The sequence below is a fragment of the Miscanthus floridulus genome, chromosome 2 (genome assembly GCF_019320115.1).
Source record: "Miscanthus floridulus cultivar M001 chromosome 2, ASM1932011v1, whole genome shotgun sequence".
Taxonomy (NCBI): domain Eukaryota; kingdom Viridiplantae; phylum Streptophyta; class Magnoliopsida; order Poales; family Poaceae; genus Miscanthus; species Miscanthus floridulus.
In genome coordinates this window covers 12,186,391-12,207,498 of record NC_089581.1, presented here as the reverse complement: position 1 = coordinate 12,207,498, position 21,108 = coordinate 12,186,391, and the positions used below count along the sequence as shown (strand labels likewise).

The 21,108-nt window shown below is 46.7% G+C and overlaps 2 protein-coding genes across 8 annotated transcripts; one reads left to right on the top strand and one right to left on the bottom strand.

The window, feature by feature from the left end:
* Positions 1–9,957: 9,957 nt before the first annotated feature.
* Positions 9,958–12,617, bottom strand: LOC136537944 (uncharacterized). The gene is made up of 3 exons (XM_066529920.1): positions 12,411–12,617; positions 11,555–12,260; positions 9,958–11,007 (listed from the first exon to the last, which is right to left on the bottom strand). Exon 3 carries the CDS (start codon positions 10,904–10,906, stop codon positions 10,307–10,309), a length of 600 nt encoding a protein of 199 aa, XP_066386017.1. The 5' UTR covers positions 10,907–11,007; positions 11,555–12,260; positions 12,411–12,617; the 3' UTR covers positions 9,958–10,306.
* A 2,806-nt stretch (positions 12,618–15,423) lies between these two features.
* LOC136537943 (uncharacterized) lies at positions 15,424–19,920 on the top strand. 7 transcript variants are annotated; one of them, XR_010779173.1, is made up of 5 exons: positions 15,424–16,835; positions 16,976–17,198; positions 17,330–17,394; positions 18,447–19,213; positions 19,339–19,920. XR_010779173.1 is itself a non-coding variant. In XM_066529918.1 (4 exons), exons 1-4 carry the CDS (start codon positions 17,807–17,809, stop codon positions 19,373–19,375), a joined length of 330 nt encoding a protein of 109 aa, XP_066386015.1. In that variant the 5' UTR covers positions 17,760–17,806; the 3' UTR covers positions 19,376–19,920. The 7 variants fall into 7 exon arrangements, 1 of the variants encoding a protein (XP_066386015.1); XR_010779172.1 differs by having other exon boundaries at positions 17,322–17,394; XR_010779171.1 differs by having other exon boundaries at positions 16,976–17,394; positions 18,447–18,562; positions 19,144–19,213.
* Positions 19,921–21,108: the final 1,188 nt, after the last annotated feature.

Here is a 21,108-nt window from a genome sequence, read left to right as displayed (position 1 = left end):
GGGGAGAGCGTGAGTTGCTGCTGCAGTGCTGCTCCCGGCGTTGTTGGTTGGCGCGATGCGGGTGGGGTTTTGACGGGGAAAAGCTCCCGCGTTTTTGGATGGTTCCGCCGTGCGTTATCCGGTGCTCTGTGGCTGCGGGCCGTCGCGGAATCGGGAGGCGGCGATGGCTCCCCGCCCCCGGCTGACTCATCATCTTCTTTGTCTTTTCTCCGCACCTACTACTTGCCGGTGTGGTATGCCGTATGCGCCAGGTGTCGAGCCTCGTTTTCGGCCTCGGCCGCTGCGCCTGCACTGGGGTCATCGGGTCCGGAAGGTTGGTTTGAACTATCCGGAAGGTTGGTTTGAACTATCCGGTTTGCCGTGTTGTCAAACAAACCACTATAGTTTCTTTTAAAGAAAAAACTAGAAAGTGGAGCTTGCCTTCAATGCCTTGGGCTCCATCATTGGTAGCAAGAGAATTGTTGTCAGCCAACGTAGCAACACGGCCCAAGATGGAGCGCTCGGAAACCGGCCCAAAGGAAGAAGGCCCAGGAAGCCCAACCCATGAGTAGTCGGTGAGCAATGGGTTTGATCTGTTCGGCGCTTGCATGCGTGACTGAGGCAAAGCCTCTGTAATGATATATCAACTGGTGTGAGGAAGGGAGAGAATCATCTGATATTTTGTACTCTGAACCCGTTCCTAAAACTAAGAACTCTTCAGCGCTGCCTCTGGTTCCTTCTTCTTCTTCCTCCGATTCTACTTCCCAGTTCTTCCCGTCTCCAACTCCTGTCGCTCATAAGTGGTATCAGAGACACCGATTCTCGGCACCAGTACGGTTCGGCGCACTCTCTCCATCGATTGCTCGCACTTCACCGGATTTGGTTGGTCTAACCCTGAATCGGAGCTGTGAGCTACAGTTCCCTTTGGGGATTCTGTAATTCCAGTCCTGGAGTCACAATTTTGTGGTGTGTTCCGCCGATCTGGATCCTGCCCTTTTTTCCCACCCACGACCACTACACCCGTCTTCAACGTCACCGTGGTGCCATGGGTCCCGACCAGAAGGCCCTGCTGGCCGAGCTCGACAAGCGTTTCGCCTCCCAGGACAAGCGATTCGATGGTCTGGAGCGGAAGCTCGATTCAACTGCGGTGTCTTCTTCCACCCTCTGGATGCCTCGGAGTCTGCAGCCAAGGTGTTCGACGAATGGCGCCCGGGGGTCGACAGCGTCATCGACGACCTTCGCCTCGAAGTCACCAAGCTCGCAACTCTCAAGCTGGAAGTGGGGAAGATCTCCAAGTACATGGAATGCTCCATGGTGGACGACTCGTCAGCGACTCCCGGGGTGATCGCGGCAGCGTCCGCAACCAAGTCTACTTCGGCTCCTGCGTCGCCCTGCGCCTCGCTCTGCGACGCCAAGCCAGTCGTCACTCCGCACTTCAGGTCCGCCGGCTTCGGTGACATTCTAGCTGCCCTGCGCCCATCTGTGGGATCCGTAGCCCCTCGGCCCAGCGGGCACCGCGTCGACAACATGAACCGGGAAGGTGCATTCGGAGTGGTTACCACTCTGATTCCACCTCCCGGCAAGGGTACGTTTCCTTGCCCTCATTTTTCACCGCATCCATTACCAAGCCCTCATCCCCGCCCATCACCACCGCGTCCACCTCAGCCACACCTAGGGGGCTCTTACGAGTCCAGCTATCAGGGGGGTTCTAGGGGTGGCCATACTGGCAAGCTTCCCAAGTTTAATTTCCCTAGGTTCGAGGAGGATCATCCTAAGCTATGGATCAAGCAAGCCGTTCACTATTTTGAACTTTATCGTGTGGAGTTCAAGATTTGGGTGCAGGCGGCCACTATGCACTTTCATGGTGCAGCCAAACGTTGGCTATCTTCTATTGGGGATCAGCTTACGACAATCCCTTGGTCTGAATTTTGTTCCCAATTGCTTTTGCGCTTTGCCAGGGATGAGCACGAGCTCCTGCTACGTCGCTTGTTTAAGATTCAGCAAACCAGACCTGTCAATGAATACATCAATCGGTTTTGTTGCTCTAGTAGATGATCTAAAAGCCTATACCAAACACCTAGACCCCCTCTACTATACCCAACGTTTTCTGGATGGCTTGCATGATGAAATCAAAGCTGTTCTTCTTGTTCAACGTCCATCTACTTTGGATACTGCTTGTGTTCTTGCTCAATTATAGGAAGAGGCGCTAGGACTCAACAAGAGACCTATTCGGCATTTGGATATATCCCCGGCATATAAGTCGGGGTGGCCTAGTGCCCTGGCGCGGCCTCCACCGCCACCGAAGCTTGCTGATGGCAAGAGTAAGCGGCTACCCCAAGCTCTGCCCACCTCGGCGGAAGACAAGTTCAAAGCCTTATGAGCCTCTCGCCGTGCCCAGGGTCTGTGCATCCGGTGTGGCGCCAAGTGGAGCCGTGACCACAAGTGTTCAGACATGGTTCAGTTGCATCTGGTGCAAGAATTGATGGATTTATTTTCGAAGTCTGATGCAGCTGAGTTTTTTGAGGATTCATCACCGGACGATCAGATCATGATGCACCTCTTGGTGGCAGCGGTAGTGGGCTTAGCTTCCCCTAAGACATTTAGCTTGTCTGGACACATCCAAGGTCACCCTCGGTCTATTTTGGTGGATTCTGGTTCATCTCATACCTTCTTGAACTCTACATTGGCTCAGTCGCTCACCGGCATCAAGGATCTTCTGTCCCCAGTTCAGGTGCAAGTAGCTAATGGGGCCATTTTACAATGCACATCCTTCTTGCCCAGTGCTCATTGGTCAGTGCAAGGCTGCTCCTTTTCCACCGATCTTAAGTTGTTGCCTCTTTCATCTTATGATATGATCCTTGGTCTTGATTGGCTGACCAGTTTTAGCCCGATGCAAGTCCACTGGGCTCAGAAATGGATCTCCATTCCTTACGAGGGAGCTACAGCTATCCTGATTGGGAATATTCCAGACCTTCCGGTGGGCTCTGTCATTCAACTCTATTTGGTACAGCCTCTTGAGTCTTCCCAGTCAGTTTCCTCATTGCATTCGGCTATGTCAGCATTGCTGGATGAATATGCTCATCTCTTTGAGCCAGTTTTAGGATTGCCTCCTAGCCGGCACTGTGACCACTCCATTCCTTTGATCTCCAGGGCTCAACCAGTCTTTGTGCGGCCTTACCGATATGCTCCTATTCTGAAAACATAAATTGAGCGACAAGTTAATGACATGCTTCAGCAGGGAATCATTCAGAAGAGTACCAGTTCTTTTGCCTCTCCGATTCTCTTAGTAAAGAAAAAGGATCAGTCCTAGAGGTTTTGTGTCGATTACCGTCAACTGAATGCAATTATAGTCAAAGGCAAATATCCTATTCCTATCATTGACGAATTGTTGGATGAGTTGTCTAGGGCAGCCTATTTCACAACATTGGACTTATAGTTCGGCTTCCACCAAATCCACATAAAATCAGGTGATGAATTCAAAACCACCTTCCAAACACACTTTGGTCAATTTGAATTTCGGGTTATGTCCTTCGGACTCACAGGAGCCCCGGGTACCTTCCAAGATACCATGAATACCACACTGGCTCCCTGTCTTTGGTAGTTTGTCTTGGTCTTCTTTGATGATATCCTGGTCTATAGCAGAACATGGGAGGAGCACCTCGCGCATGTACGCACTATGTTTGAGTTGTTGTCTAAGGATCAATGGAAGCTGAAAATGTCCAAATGCTCCTTCGCTTAGACCAAGCTTTCTTATCTTGGTCATGTCATCAGTCAGGCTGGTGTGGGTACTGATCCATCCAAGCTGGAGTCTATTTCCTCTTGGCCAACTCCTAGTTCAGTCAAAGAACTCCGTTCCTTTCTAGGGCTTGCCGGCTATTACCGGCGCTTTGTTCACCACTTTGGCATCATTTCAAAACCTCTGACCAATCTCCTGAAGAAGCATGCCTTGTTCATTTGGACTCCTAATCGTGTCTCTGCCTTTCAGACCTTGAAAACTCCCCTCTGTCAAGCTCCAGTGTTGGCTCTTCCCAATTTTGCCAAACCTTTCTCCATTGAAATTAATGCATCGGAGTTGGGTGTCGGTGCGGTTCTCATGCAGGACGGTCACCCCCTGGCATTCCTCAGTAAAGCATTGGGCTCCAAGTCATGTGGCTTATCAACGTATGAAAAGGAATTCATGGCCATCTTGCTTGCTGTACAATTGTGGCGTCCTTACTTGCAGTTTCAGGAGTTTGTGATTCTTACCGATCAGAAAAGCCTGACCTAGCTCACTGATCAGTGACTGCATACTCACTGGCAACAAAGGGTTTTCTCCAAACTGCTGGGCCTCCAATACCGCATTGTATACCGCTTAGGTTCGGATAACAGGGTAGCGGATGCATTGTCTCGTCACCCCTCCCGTCCAGCTGTGTGTGCGGCCGTCACCTCTTTGGTACCCTCCTGGATCTCTGCAGTGCTGGCCAGTTATCGACAGGACTCTTTTGCTGCCTCCTTGCTGACCAAGTTGTGAGTGGACTCGGTGGCTATACCTCATTATTCCCTACAGTCTGGCTTACTCCGTTATAAGGGCCGCGTCTGGATTGGCGATGACCCGGCATTCCAACAACAGCTTATCTCCCTATTTCACTTTAGTTCATGGGGCGGCCATTCTGGCATACCAGTCACATATATGAGGATCAAGCAATGTTTTGCATGGAGAGGTATGAAAACTACAGTCAAGCATTTTGCGTAGTCCTGTGCCATCTGTCAACAGTCCAAGTATGATAGAACCAGATCTCCAGGCCTCTTGCAGCCCTTGTTGATTCCTGATTTGGCGTGGCAAGTGATATCGATGGATTTCATCGAGGGACTTCCATTATCTCAATCCTTCAACTGTGTGCTGGTAATAGTCGATCTATTGACCAAGTATGGCCATTTCATTCCCCTCCGTCACCCTTTCACTGCTGTCACAGTTGCTAAGTCGTTCTTTCAGCATGTTTATCGATTACATGGCCTTCCGAGCTCTATCATTTCGGATCATGACCGTATCTTTACAAGTCACTTTTAGTCAGAGCTGTTCAAGCTTGTGGATGTCTCCCTTTGCCACAGCACCGCTTATCACCCCCAATCCGATGGTCAGACAGAGCGGCTTAACCAGTGCCTAAAAACTTATTTGTGGTGCTTTGTCCATGCCTGCCCCAACAAATGGAGTCAGTGGTTGCCATCTGCGGAATTTTGGTATAATTCCTGCTTCCATTCGGCCATCGGTCGCTCGCCCTTTGAGGCGCTCTATGGATATCCTCCGCGTTTCCTGGCTCTTGACATTTCTGCTGTCTCACATCCAAAAGTCATTGGCTGGGCTTTAGACCGTCAGTGGATGGACCAGCTTCTTCAACATCACCTCAACCGGGCCAAGCAACAAATGAAGAAACAGTCTTATCAACATCGGTTAGAGCGCAGTTTTGCAGTAGGTGATCTCGTCTACCTTAAGCTACAGCCGTATGTCCAAACTTCCCTGGCACCTCGTTCCCATCAAAAACGTGCTTTCCGCTTCTTCGGACCATTCCGTATTCTGGCTTGGATCGACTCAGTGGCTTATAAGCTTGACTTGCCTACTCACTCGGTGATTCATCCGGTTTTTCATGTTTCACAATTGAAGAAGGCTGTTGGTGCCAATCATCAGGTAATCCCCACCCTATCGTCTAACTTTGCCATCCACTTGGCTCTAGAACAGGTTCTACAGACTCGTATGGTCGCCCGTGGTTCTTCTACTATACCTCAGGTCCTTGTCAAATGGAACAATCTACCGTCGGCATTAGCTACCTAGGAAGATTTTGAAGTTGTTCACCAGGAGTATCCACGCGCCACTGCTTGGGGGCAAGCAGTGTTCCAAGGGGGAGGGGATGTCAGCCACCGTAGCAACACAACCCAAGATGGAGCGCTCGGAAACTAGCCCAGAGGAAGAAGGCCCAGGAAGCCCAACCCGCGGGTAGTCGACGAGCAATGGGTTTGATCTGTTCGGTGCTTGCATGCGTGACTGAGGCAGAGCCTCTGTAATGATATATCAACTGGTGTGAGGAAGGGAGAGAATCATCTAACATTTTGTAAACTCTGAACCCGTTCATAAAACTAAGAACTCTTCAGCGCTGCCTCTGGTTCCTTCTTCTTCTTCCTCTGATTCTACTTCCTAGTTCTTCCTGTCTCCAACTCCTATCGCTCACAGTTGTTTCTTTGATCGATGTGCCTGAGCCACCATCAACTGAAGAGAGATCCATGCATGTGGGCACCAGACCTAGAACTCCCCACTCGATGGTGATCAAGGCCTTGTTCAGTTCCTCTCTTTAAAGTATAGTCCCTATCACACTGTATGGTGTATGTTTGGTATTTAAATAGAGTATTAAATATAGACTAAAAATAACTAATTGTATAGATTATAAATTTTTTAAGCCTAATTAGTCTATGATTTGACAATGTGGTGCTACAGTAAAGCTACAGCCAGATTAATTAGGCTTAATAAATTCGGCTCGCGAGGACTTTTGTAATTTATTTTATTATTACTATCCGAACACTCTCATATGACAACCCTAAACTTTAGCCCTGAATTTAAACACCACCCAAATATGGTAGCACACATGAGAATATAGTGTCAGATGGTAAGGTCTCACGATAGATAGAATTAAGACAAAAGATGATCTTGCTTGCTACTATTTCCATCCAAATTATAAGATGTCTTGACTTTTTTAATACATAACTTTTGTTATGAACTTAGATATATGATAGAGTAAAATGCACCAGAGGTTCATTAACTTTCCTTGAGTTGTCATCTAGGTCCATCAACTTTGAAACTGCATTTTTGAGTCCATGAACTTTTAAAATGGTTCACTGCAGATCCATGCCATTTATTTAACCTTAAATCTAACGTATATTTGTAGAAACCCCCCTACCTTTCTATGTCGAGCAAGCTCAGGTCCTGACGCCTCACGCAACGGCACCAACACCAAATGTACACTGGCGTGCGTGTGCGTGTGCGTGGTGCGTGTGTGAAAGGTCCTAATGGCTAGAGGGGGGGTGAATAGCCTAATAAAATTTCTATAACAACACTTAACAAAATAGTTAGACAATTATGAGCCGAAGCAAGTGTTGCGCTAGCCTACTCAAAATGCAAGCCACCTACCATAATTCTAGTTTAGATAGTGTCGATTCACACAAGAGCTATGACACTACCCTATGTTAGTGTGCTCTCAAAGACTAACTAAAGAGCCACACCAACCAAGCAAGCAAGCTCTCACAACTAGCTACACTAAAGAGCTTGTCAACTAGTTTGCGGTAAAGTAAAGAGAGTGATTAAGAGGGTTATACCGCCGTGTAGATGAAAGAACCAATCAATCACAAGGATGAATAACAATAGAGACTAATCACCTCGGAATCAATGATGAACACAATGATTTTTACCGAGGTTCACTTGCTTGCCGGCAAGCTAGTCCTCGTTGTGGTGATTCACTCACTTGGAGGTTCACGCGCTAATTGGCTTCACACGCCAAACCCTCAATAGGGTGCCGCACAACCAACACAAGATGAGGATCACACAAGCCATGAGCAATCCACTAGAGTACCTTTTGGCGCTCCGCCGGGGAAAGGTCAAGAACCCCTCACAATCACCATGATTAGAGCCAGAGACAATCACCACCCTCCGCTCGACGATCCTCGCTGCTCCAAGCGTCTAGGTGGTGGCAACCACCAAGAGTAACAAGCGAAACCCACAGCGAAACACGAACATCAAGTGCCTCTAGATGCAAATACTCAAGCAATGCACTTGGATTCACTCCTAATCTCACTATGATGATGAATCAATGATAGAGATGAGTGGGAGGGCTTTGGCTAAGCTCACAAGGTTGCTATGTCAATGAAAATGGCCAAAGATGGTGAACTATAGTCGGCCATGGGGCTTAAATAGAAGCCTCCATGAAATAGAGCCGTTATACCCCTTCGCTGGGCATAACACGAGCCGACCGGATGCTCCGGTCCAACTGACCGGACATAGCTCCTCAGCGTCCGGTCGCCCGATGGCGGCCACGTGTCCCTTGCGTTCAACTGTGAACGTTTGATCTCAACGGTCGACATGTTGATCGGATGCTCCGACAGAGCTGACTGGACGCTGGACCCCTAGCGTCCAGTCGTTTACAGTAAGGGTCCAAAACATGTTTTTACCGACCGGACGCGTCCAGTCATGCTTGACCGGACACTGCCCAGCGTCCGATGCTTAACCCTAATCACTATGCCGACCGACAACACAACCGGATCCAGCCCTTCAGCGTCCGGTCGCAGAGCGACCCAGCGTCCGGTCAGTTGACCGACGCCAGCATCATTGCGACCAACTCCATTTCACTTCTAACTTCTCCACCCTTGCTCAAATGTGCCAACCAACAAGTGTATCACCTTGTGCACATGTGTTAGCATATTTTCACAAACATTTTTAAGGGTGTTAGCATTCCACTAGATCCTAAATGCATATGCAATGAGTTAGAGCATCTAGTGGCACTTTGATAACCGCATTCCGATACGAGTTTCACCCCTCTTAATAGTACGGCTATCAAACCTAAATGTGATCACACTCTCTAAGTGTCTTGATCACTAAAACAAAATAGCTTCTATGGTTTATACCTTTGCCTTGAGCTTTTTGTTTTTCTCTTTCTTCTTTCCAAGTCCAAGCACTTGATCATCATTATGATATCAACATCATCATGCTATGATCTTCATTTGCTTCATCACTTGGAGTGTGCTACCTATCTCATGATCACTTGATAAACTAGGTTAGCACTTAGGGTTTCATCAATTCACCAAAACCAAACTAGAGCTTTCAGTGTGCACGCTCTGGCGTGCGGTCGTGGACGACCGAGGGCTCCTCCTCCCGCACGCACTCCGTCCATGCTCGTTCCCGGGCTTCTTCGCCAATGTCGTCTACGCCGCCACCAAACCGTGGAGGCCTCACCCTCACCCACGGCGAGCCCGTGGAGGCACCCCGCGAGGGCGGCGCCGCCGCTGCCGCCCGGGAGTGCCGAGGCCGACCTGGTCGTCGCGGCGAGCTCGAGCGCGCCCGGCCGGAGGCCCTCGGCCAGCATATGCCCAATGTGCTGCGCGGCAGGGGTAGCGAGCCCGAGCGGCGCGCTACCGCGCTGACTCTGCATGTGACCGAAAGCGGGCACCGCCGCGTGGAGCGCGCGACGCGCCGCCTTGCGAGAAGAAGCAGATGCTGCTGCATAGCTCGTGCGGCCGAGGCTATGATAGCGTGCGTGCATGGGAGGGAGGCTATCGTCTCACGTCTGGGAGGGAGTGGCCAGGGCGAAGAGAAGGAGCGAAGCTACGGGCTCGCGCAGGTGGGAAGTTGGAGGCATGGGGTGAGCGCCGACACCGTACGATTTGCGTGGTGATGAAACGTTTGTTTGGCCATCACAGCCAGGAGCCAGCGAAATACACGATCTTTGTTAATTTAATAATAGCGAATTAGCGATATATAGACGTACTCCGGTGGATTTTCAAAAGGAAAAAAAAACTCTGCACAAATCATGAAGCAAACTAGTAGTCTAATTAATTTTAATCCAAACAAAAATCTCATGCTACTGCTACATAAAGTAGCACACCCAAATCCAAGTAACAGCAAATTAACAGAACTAGTAGTACTAGAAACTGAAACTGAAGTCTTTGCAGGCTAGCAGCCGCTGCGGTCCAATCGACAAGTCTTGTTGTTGTTGGCGGCCTCCAGGGATGGGAAAGGGCTGAACATGAACAAGGGTGAAATTCGATTAGGTCGAGTCGGAAACATACAATTGGGTACACATGAATCGATAACTTCTCTAATACAAAAACGGCAGTGCACAAATGTTTCAGTGTGATCTACTTCCAGCTATATATATCAGATGTTCAATTTGCTAGTTATGGACAAGCTCGATTTTGCAGTATGTGTGAAAGGCTAAAAGTTCAAAATAAACATTGCACACGGTTTGAATTGATTTCAAATCTTGCTGCTAGTCGTTGAGCACATTTTTGTTAACGGTCTTTGCTGTGATCAGGGGGAAGAAAATGACTTCGCTCATGCGAAGAGAAGACTCACCAGGTGTAGCTGGAGAGGGCGTCGACAGTGCACGGGCGGTAAGGGATCGCGGCCTCAACATGGTCACCATCGCCCAGCGACATAATACGACCCAGGTATTGCACCTTCCATCGCTGAGATGGTACGCCACGACGTGGAACGCGCTGGCGATGAGGAAGATCACCTCCTTGCTCCGGTGACACCCCAGGATCGAGAACTGAGTCTGGGCGCCAGCCCCGACGTTGAGCACCTCATCCACCGCTAGGAGGCGGAGCACCCGTCACCCACGTCACCACTGCCAACTTCCTCGGTGTCCTCGTCGGAGAACCAGACGCTCTTGCCTCGGCCTCCACCTCTCCCTTCTCCAGTGGAGAGCGGAACGCAGTTGGACGGTGCGTGATGAAGTAGGTCCCGCATGCGCGCGTGCACGGCGAGGTCCTTGTCGTGCGTCAGCGTCCACTCTAGCTGTCCACCGCCATCCGCCGATTCTTGCAGCGCCCACACCTTCACGCGGAACGCGTCGACGCTCGCGTACCGCAGCAGCACCCTGTCGTTGGTTCTCGCGAAGATAGAGTCCACGGGGAGGCCCGACGAGACGTGGAGTTCTGCCTCGTCGGTCGGGAGCTTGACCATGTCGTACGTGCCCTCCGAGCAGTGGAGCACCACCAGGATGCGCTTCTCGCAGTGCGCATACGATGTTGGAGGCCGGTGGGGGCAGGAAACCGGGGTGAGGGTGAGGCCTCCACGGTTTGGTGGCGGCGCGGACGACGTTGGCGAAGAAGCCCGTGAACGAGCGCGGACGGAGCGCTTGCGGGAGGAGGAGCCCTCGGTCGTCCACGACCGACGCCAAAGCGTGCACATGCACCACGCACACGCACACGCACGCCAGCGTACATTTGGTGTTGGTGTCGTTGCGGCGCCAGGACCTGAGCTTGCTCCACATAGAAAGGTAGGGAGGTTTTCTGCACATATACGTTGGATTTAAGGTTAAATAAATAGCATGGACTTGCAGTGAACCATTTTAAAAATTCATGGACCAAAAAATACAGTTTCAAAGTTGATGGACCTAGATGACACCCCAACAAAAATTAATGGACCTCCGATATATTTTACTCTATATGATATGTATAGATATATGGTAAAAGCAATGGTTGTGCTCACTATAGCTTTTTTATCTGTTCCTACAGTAAGTCGTGAGAGGAGTTTATGTAGCTGCAGCCAACAGTTGAATGTATCTAGAAAAAATAAAATATCTTATAATATTTTACGATCGGAAAATATAGCCCGTTTTTCATTAAAATGAGTAAACTACATGACACAGCAGTAAGAGAGCCCTCATAGCATAGATTACAAACCACTATGCTAGTGGCGAGTAACCTGGAATACGACTTAAGAAACAATAAAAGAAGAAAGAAAAAGAGCGACTACCTTCAATACCCAAAACCTACCAACCGAGCCTGTAGGAATAAAAAACAACAACACAGTGGTTACCTATAAACTAGACAATACCTTGGTAGTAAAGTATCCAACTAATGAAGAGAGACAAGCATCTAACAACAACAGCGACGAAGCATCCGCCAACAAAGACCACGGTGGCCAAGCCTCCGCCAAGAAGAGAGCCAACTGAATGTATCTAGAAAAAATAAAATATCTTATAATATTTTACGATCAGAAAATATAGCCCGCTTTTCATTAAAATGAGTAAACTACATGACACAGCAGTAAGAGAGCTCTCATAGCATAGATTACAAACCACTAGTGGCGAGTAACCTGGAATACGACTTAAGAAACAATAAAAGAAGAAAGAAAAAGAGCGACTACCTTCAATACCCAAAACCTACCAACCGAGCCTGTAGGAATAAAAAACAACAACACAATGGTTACCTATAAACTAGACAATATCTTGGTAGTAAAGTATCCAACCAATGAAGAGAGACAAGCATCTAACAACAACAGCGACGAAGCATCCGCCAACAAAGACCACGGTGGCCAAGACTCCGCCAAGAAGAGAGCCAACACGCTCTCGACAACAAATGTGCCAGAGAGGGGACCAAAGATCTAGTTGCAGCAAAGCATCCGTCAGGATTCCACCGACGACTAAGCATGCGTCGAAGAAGAAGCGAAGGTTCCCACTGCAGCGAAGCGTCTGTATGGAGAACAATTATGGCACACTCAGCATGCAGCAAAGCATCTGCCAGTGGGAGGCCAACAACAACTGCGACAAAGTATCAGCCGGATAAACCAATAACGTCAAGTGTCTGTCACGGAGAAAGCAATAGAAGGAGTTTGGGTGCTGTGGATGGTGCTACAGTCGTCAGACATGAACAAAGGCAATGCAAACGAAGGAACATGCAGAGGTAATTACCTCATTCATCCTGGTCCTGGGTGAATCATCATCATATACGACGTTCCCCCAAATTAAAGCGATTGATTGAAGCCTCGTGGTGCTAATCTTATACGATCCAGTACTGGGTTGAGCTGGAAAGCTCTCGACAAGCTGTTCTTCCATGAGGGCACCAGCAACAGTGCTTAGCTCATAGAAGGTCATCATTTTGCTCAGGTGGAGGAGGGAGAACAGAAAAAAAAAATGAAGAGCTAGCTCTTGTTTCGGCGCTATACTCGAATGCAGTACGAGGCACGCAGGCCCACCCATGCGCACATCACACGAAGCCAGCGGGGGGGCTACCCGTGCTCCAGCCCCCCCTACGGCCATGATTTACATGGAGCCCGGGCTTAGCCCGGGCTACCGCCATGAGGAGGAAGAAGAAGGCAAGGAGGGGCTGGAGGAAGAAGAAGAGGAAGCCAGCCCTGGCTTCGTCGATTCCTGGCTTCGTCGCTGCACGAAGCCACGAACCCCCGACGACAGCGGACCGGTGGGAGGAACGAGGCCACCAGCGAAACCACGGCGGGGAGGGACGAGGCCGCCGGCGTGCAGCAGCAGCGGACCGGTGGCGGCGGCGCGCAGTATGCGAGGCGAGGCCGCCAGTGATGAACCACGGCGGGGAGGGACGAGACCGTCGGCGTGCAGCAGGCATCAGCGGCAGACCGGTGGCGGCGGCGCGTAGTATCCGAGGCGAGGCCACCAGCGATGAACCACGGCGGGGAGGAACGAGGCCGCCGGCATGCAGCAGCGGCAGACCGGTGGCGGCGGCGCACAGTATGCGAGGCGAGCGCGGGATGGCGGAGACCGGATGCGGCGCGACTGCGCGAGCCTGTGGCAGCGGCACGACTGCTCAGTGAACCGGCATGAGCACAGTGCAGAGCAGCACGAGCATGGCTACATGCCTACCAACAACCATGGCTAGAGCTTCAGGAGCTTTGAGCTAGACAGCTGGACAGGAATACATGATGTCTCATGTACTGCTATCTCTTAGGCTATCCACAGCATCTAAAATACAAAACTCATTTATTTTTTGACAGTGTTATAGACAAAATATTCAATACCCATTCGGCATCTTCTTCGACAACAAGATTTAGAAGAGTATACTTTTTATAAATAAGTTTTTAGGAGAGAAGATGTCTATATTTGGGTTGTGCCTCTTAGACAACCCAAAATAGATCTCCCGTATAGATATTCTGTTAAAGACTGATTTTGAATATCTTGCTATTTATTTTGAGTTTAGATGTCTATATAAGTTACTTGTTGGCTATCCATGAGCTAGCAAGCTGGCTCAACTATTGCGGGTGCCCTCAGACATCCTGCTCCTCCAACACCCGCTGCAACCGGTTTGCAGCCTGTTCGGTTGGCTGGTTCGTATCATTGCTGGTTCGTGAAGAAGTACTGCTGACCAGTTTGTATGAGAGAAAAATACTATTTTGGCTAGAAATTTACAATCATTTACGATAAGCCACGGCCAAACGAACAGAGCGTTTGACTCGTCCTCGCTGCTCAAACATCAGTGATGCTAACAATTAATCCAGTTGCTCCGACTCCTGCAGTATAGCACTGTGCAATGTGTAACACTATCGCAAGCCAAAAAATGGCTCTGGTTTCTTCCAAAAACATGGAAAAAAAGAAGCCACCGCCGGAACCATGGTTCTGAGGGTCCGCCAGCTCCGCTCAATGGACGCTACAGTGACGTAGCTGGAATGCGCTGTTGGTTTCTACTCTACATTCTTTTTTCTGTATCCTAAATCAACCTTTGATCACCAATTCTAAGAAATCGATGTAGTTTTACATGTAAATTATATATTATGAAAGTATTCATCCTAGTGAATCTTAAAACATAAATCTTATGGCCCTGTTTGTTTATCTTATAATCCGTCTTTTTCAGTTGGTTTTTTTAGTTGTAACAGTGTTTTTCTCTCACAACAAATAAGCCAGAATAGTGTTTCGACTTGTTTTTTCAGCGAAGCGAATGAGGCCTATGTTGTCAACAAGTACAAAATTTTAAAATTGATGGTTGAAGTTAGAAAAGTTTTCAACGCCGGTTTTTCTTTTGAATCGACAGTGAAAATAATTTTCACCGTTCGGCATAAGACCATATAGGCCTTGTTTAGTTGGGTGAAGTTTGAGATTTTGGCTACTGTAGCACTTTCGTTTTTATTTGGCAATTAGTATTCAATCATGGACCAATTAGGCTCAAAACTTTCATCTCGCCATTTCCAACCAAACTGTGCAATTAATTTTTTTTGTCTACATTTAATGCTCCATGCACGTATCGTAAGATTTGATGTGATAACTACTGTAGCACTTTTTAGAAAAAGTTTTTAGAACTAAATAAGGCCATAGTAGGTCGCCGCGAGAGGGAATAGATGCACGGTCCCATTATCCTCCCTTTCTCTCCCTCTCTCTCCCTCCCTGCCGGTCACTAGCGCATAGGGAAGGCGCCAGAAGGCGATCTCCAGCCTGCGGTCGCCTGACACACGACGCCCTAGCAATGGCTGCCCAGCGTGCGACCCTTTGGTGCACGGTTGGGGAGTTGCACATGAGAATACCCAGTCTCTACTCATATGTCTAGGCTAGCTCAGTCCAGGCAAATAAATAGGCCCTAGATTTTTGCGTATTTGACAATGCATATTTGCATAAGTTCATGGACGCATAAAACTAATTTTTTTCGCATTCTCTACTTTAAGGCCCCGTTCGCTGGTCTGAAACTTGGCTGAAACTGGCTGAAAAACACTGTTCCGGCTAAATTGTTGTGAGAGAAAAACACTGTTCCGGCTGAAAAAAGAAGCCGAACAAGCCATTTTTAAGACAAGCGAACTGGGCCTTTAGTAGAAATATGAGATGTCTAGTAGAATATATAATGTGACTATATGCAATAAAATGTAAACGAACAGACACGATTTATCGGACACGGCTTACCCGTGCAGGACAATCAAATCAAATCTAGGCTAGGTCTAATACGTACAACTAATCTACCCTATCCTATAATACACCAGTTAGAATAAATCTATAGCCACACAATAAATGTTTGCTCCACAGTCATGACTAATGCTATATCCACACCTATGAATACACCCAGAAAATATAACACCATCAAAACAGATGCACCAAATTATCTCTTAGCCATTCTCTCTTATTACTCGTCCAAATCCGACGGCTCAGGTTTAGCGTGTCTGCCCTCCGCGGACCTCCCACGCGCATGCGCCTGTAGGCTCGCGTTGATTTCAGTTGCCCCGTCGTGCTGATGCCGATCCCTCTTCTCCCCATCATCCTCTTCTCTCTTCCAGATCGACATCGCAACACCGCACGAGCGGTGGCCGCCGGCCGTGCATGCTGGATCGCCGCCACAGGGGCTCGGAAGCCGCGCTTGGCCACGCCTGGCCCTAGCGAGGAGCCGGCGCGGGGCCAACCGCAGGGGCCGTAGGGGGCCGGCGGCCGCCGAATTGGGCTGCAGGGCCGCGAGCGCGGGGCTGTCAGCGGCTCAGCTCTGCGGGCGAGATCTAGGCTCGCGCGTTTCCTGCTGTTCGAGAAGGTGGACTATCTCCGGTGGATAGTCGCCGCCGCCGCCTTCTTCTTCGTCGCCATCGTCTTCGTCGCGTTTCTCTCGCGCCGCGCGGGACCAGGACCCGTGGGAGCGGAAGCCGAGTGTAATCCCCCACCACAGCACGCCGCCAGCAAGCCCGTGACCACGGCAAGGGCGCAGCCCATCTCCGCAACGTAGTTCCTCTCCCGGAAGCAGCGCAAGGTCCTTCCTTTCTCCCTTCCCCCACTAAAATTCCTGGAAGCAGTGCAGGGACTGTTTGCTCATTTCTATCCATGCACGTGCTCATTCAGTTGAATTCTCAGGATGGGGGGCGAAATTCATTAGATTTGGGAGATAGGCAGTGTGTTTTGCATATTAAATCAGCTTGGGATCTTGCATACATTCTATTGACAGCTCTGTGTTAGCAGTGGTTCTGACCCCAAGTAAAATGTCTGAATTTTTATCATACTTCTTGATACGTGAGCACCCTGTGTCTCATGATTTATTTGTGTTTTTTTTGCTCTGCTTAGAACTATTTATAGATTGATACTTTACTCCACTGCAAATAAGAACCACAAACCAATGCAACTCTGAAATGTTAAATTTTGTCAAATTCATTGATACTGGTCAGGGCCATTTACAATTGGTATGTATTTCTTCAATTCAGATTAACCTATTGTTTTATTTGGTTCATTAATATTCTTTCATATTTCATTCGAATTTTTTTGTCTCCATATCTCTAAATTATACTAGCTTGGGATTATTCTTCATGAGTTTGCACATGGTTTATTTTTGGAGGAAAAACTAGAATGCTTCAGGTCATGAAGTATGACACTGAAGTTGAGAGTTTATCAAAGTAAGGTCAAGGACCTGGAAAGGTATAAACTCTGGCATGCCCATCCAGTATTTTCATTTTATTTTATTATTACCACTTTACCAGAGCTGAATAGTGTTATCCATTATTTGTAGTGACTTGCTTATGCTACTTTAACATGTAATTAAACTTCTTTATTTTCAGGTCCAGACCCGAACTAGGAAAATGAATTCTCAGGGTGCTAGAGCAATTGTCAGGGAAGTCCTTTTCCTTCTTTTTTGTATTCAGCTAGGAGTGGCACATAACAATGATCTGGTTTTGCAATGCTCTAGCCCTATTAAGCTCTTTCCTTGTCTGAAGCCAAGGGGTGCTCACTGCTGCTTGTTACGGGAAATCGGGAACGACCTTGCTCATGGCCATAGGCATGGTATGCGGCTAGCTCATGAGAGGGGAGGGATCACTGAATGGAAATTTCCTAAAAAAAAGGAGTGCATGGGAACGTTGCATTGAACTCTGCCATTAAGCATGGATCACTGAATGAAATTTCCAGCTTTGCAGTCATCGTCCTGGAGATCTAAACCAAGAGGTTTCAGTTCAAGATTATTGTGGTGACCAACAATGTGGTAAGCTACATAGAAACACTGCGATTAAAATTATATATTGCCTGTCAAAGTTCTAGGATATGCTGGCAATTTTTTAAAACTTTCATATCACACTGAGCCAACAAAGAGCTTGCTGACCAACTTAAGAAAAAAATTTACAAAGCACTAGAAGGACTACTCCATGATAGAAGAAAATCCCAATTAAAATTGTGTAATATGCTGGTTTAAACATCTGCAGTACCATTTCCAAGCAATAAATATCAATTGTGCTCTCTGGTTTATATATCAATTGACACGGACATATCATGATTTGCATTTTGACTTTTATTTACGTGAATGAATATAGAATTTGACGTTATTCTAATTATTGGATTATGTGTGGAGCTCTATGGTTTTTAATATGAAGACGGCTAACTAGAACTTTTTAACAGAAATGTTTTGCTCCAATTTTCTGGTAAACATCGTAGCAACAGAGAAAGCTGAGTTCAGGATCTCAGCTCAGCCAAGTCCGTCAGCACCAGTATTGCATAAAGTGAACAGGTAAGTAGCTAATCGGCTAGCCTGTATCTTCTTTGTTTAGTTGCAGCAGATTGCGTTTTGTTTAGGCCAATCATCTTGGTTTTTTCAGCTAATCAGTTCAATTTTTTATGCAATACAAAAAATTGTATGAAACCTGAACATATGTGCAGATGACAATTTTGATAGCTAAATAAATATTGAAACTAATCTTTACTTTGTGCTACACACATATCATTCCGTTCTTAATTGATTGGAATTTCCTCTGTTGATTTGTAGTGTGGCATTAGTTAATGGGACTGTACTGCTAGCTTAGTTCTGTTCGGCTGAAGAGGGGATAGTAACTGTTCTTCCAAATCCAGTCAGTTTCACAAATCCTGAAATCCATAAAGAGGGTGCACGTACTGACTAATTTACACCATGCATGTCATTATTTTTTTTCCAAGTTTATGTTGTTGTGTCCATTAATAAGCATGCTTATTGGAGTTTCTTTTTCTTAAAAAGAATCGTATCCAGTGGCTGGCTGAAGTCTAATTCATGGGTGTTCTTGGATTCAGAAGCAGGCAAGCACATGCTGTTGTTCTCTACAAGTACATGCCCAACAAAAGCTTGGATGACCCACCCGTTCTACTAAAGCTCATCCTACCCTTTCTTGGAGATTGTGCCGTACAAGGTCTCGAATACCTCCACGAATGAGTCTCTACCAGTATATAATGCACCGGTCGGAGATCGCTTTCTTGCTGCGTAAAGCTCCCATTCATTCATCATATGGAAATCCTGGATAAAAGTATTCGCTTGCTGCTAACCTACTCTTCTTTGATTGGTTGGTGACGGCGAAAATGCTGACCTCTTGCTGCATGAACTCAGATCAATGTGCTAGAATTAGATCAGTGCATTCTAACTAGGATTCCTGTGGTCCTAATCAGTGGTGTTAGATAATTTGAGTTTTGATTGCATACGAAGTTTTATCATAAAAAAGACTTGCAAGGTTTGTTAGGAGGGTGGGGTTGGTATGCTTTTGTGAGATAGATGTCTTTGTCAAATAGGTGCGATTGTTGATTTGCATTAAAACGACAAATCCAGACAGTTTTAATTTGTTGAGTGCAGGTGCTGAATGTAACTTTGAGGATGACTCTGTTACCTGTATTCCTGCAATGTCATGAATCATGATCCTAATGTCAGTAGAGTTTCCAAAGTAGACCATTTCAGATGACTTGGCTTTCTTTATTTATGAGCAGATTGTGCTTGATGCAGGTGGTCACTTTCTGAGGAAACTTTTGCTGGATGGCAGGAGATGCATCTCGATCTACAGCAGTTTCTTTAGGTATGAGTTCTCTCTCAAGTTGTGTTGCTTATAATTTGGCTTTCAAGTTCTCAAAAAGTGTGGTTTCTTGATTTCAGTTAATCTATGGAACAGAAGTCATAGGCTCTCAATTTTTGTCTGTGTAGGTTGTTTCTCACGGTGAACAAGTATTCCCCCGTGTGACGGAAAAAATGTGCGAGCAAGAGTTGGTTCACGACTGGAGATATAGCTGCCTTTGGGAGTGGGTGTGTGCACTACCACATCGAGCTTGTGCTTATGATGGCGATTTGAGTGTTCATTTGTCTAAGCTTCTAAGCTTGTCGTTCTTAATTCAACTTTATTTTGTTTTCACTAATCTGTAGTACTGATAGAGTATATAGCCATTGCAGGTCCAAAAGGTCAGTCGAATGTTTTTGATGCCTGGACATCACCTGAAGCAAGAAGACAACATTGGCAGATCGATAGCGGTAGCTAGAATTGAGAATTTATGTTTTATAGCTGGCTAAATGTTTCTGTTGTTTTTTTTTGTTAAATTTAGCTGTATAATACACATTATCTGAATGGCGTATGTATAGGACAAATTTCTATAATATACTGAAAATGATGCAATGAATTGGAATCTCTCTTAATTGTATTGATATACTCTATTTATGTGACGAAGTACCACCGTAGTTTGGTTATCTTCATATACATCCCTGAAATGAAGCCGTGGCGTTAGCACGGGCACTATACTAGTTAGACTCTAGTAGACCTGCTTTGACCATAAGAGACTACATGCAACCAAACATGAGAGCCTATTCGTTTCGTCGTAAACGATCGTAGATTATTTACTGCTGGTTGATTTGGTGTGAGAGAAAAATAGTGTTCCAGCTTATAATCCACGATCGTATACGAGCAAGCGAACATGCTGAAGAAAATTGCACTTGACAAGTCTGAATATAGGCTAATGCAGATGTCCAATTAAACCTCGTATGTATCATCAGTTCAAATTAAAAAAAATGATAAATCCACTCTTATCATTTGTGACTCCTTTACATCAAATACTTGTGGAATTCTAAACATATCGGTCAACAACCGTTGCTCGTTGGTGAAGGGTTGAATTATAATACCCTGTTTTGTCATTTTGATGGTTAGATTTAATATAAAAATATAAAAAGATGTAGTTGATTCAAACAATCTAGCAGTTCAAACTATCAAATCATCCGGCCATAGTCATCCTAAGTTTTCTAAGGCGGTGTTTAAATCCAGGGAGTAAAGTTTTGAAATATCACATCGGATGTCATATTAGGGTGTCACATGGAAGTATTCGGATAGTAATAATAAAATAAATTACGGAAGTCCTCAGTAATCCGCGAGACGAATTTATTAAGCCTAATTAATCCATTATTAGCACATGTTACTGTAGCACCACATTGTCAAATTATGGACTAATTAGGCTTAAAAATTCATCTCATGGACTAATTAGGCTTAAAAAATTCGTCTCGAAAATTAGTCGTAATATGTACAATTAGTTATTTTTTTAAGTCTATATTTAATACTGTATACATGTGTCAAACATTCGATATGATAAGTAGTAAACTTTAAGAAGATGAACACCAGGCCTAGAACTACACACCTCACATCTAGGCGCCATTTGAAAGAAAACGCTCCAGCGTGTAGTTTATCGTGCAAGGCTAGTCCTTCGCTCCTTCCAGGTAAAAGGAATCCTTCTCTATCTCTCCAGCGCATGAAGGCAAGCCGAATTCTTGAATCTTGAGTTCTTGACACAGAATATATATAGCATGGTGCTAGATTTTTTCTAGTTAGTAGTATCCACTTGCGTATTGCACGCTCTCTAGTATTTTCTGATTTTCTCTCTTTTGCAAGCACTAATTACGCTAAGTTCAGGGGCGTCCAAATTTACACTAAGTACTACG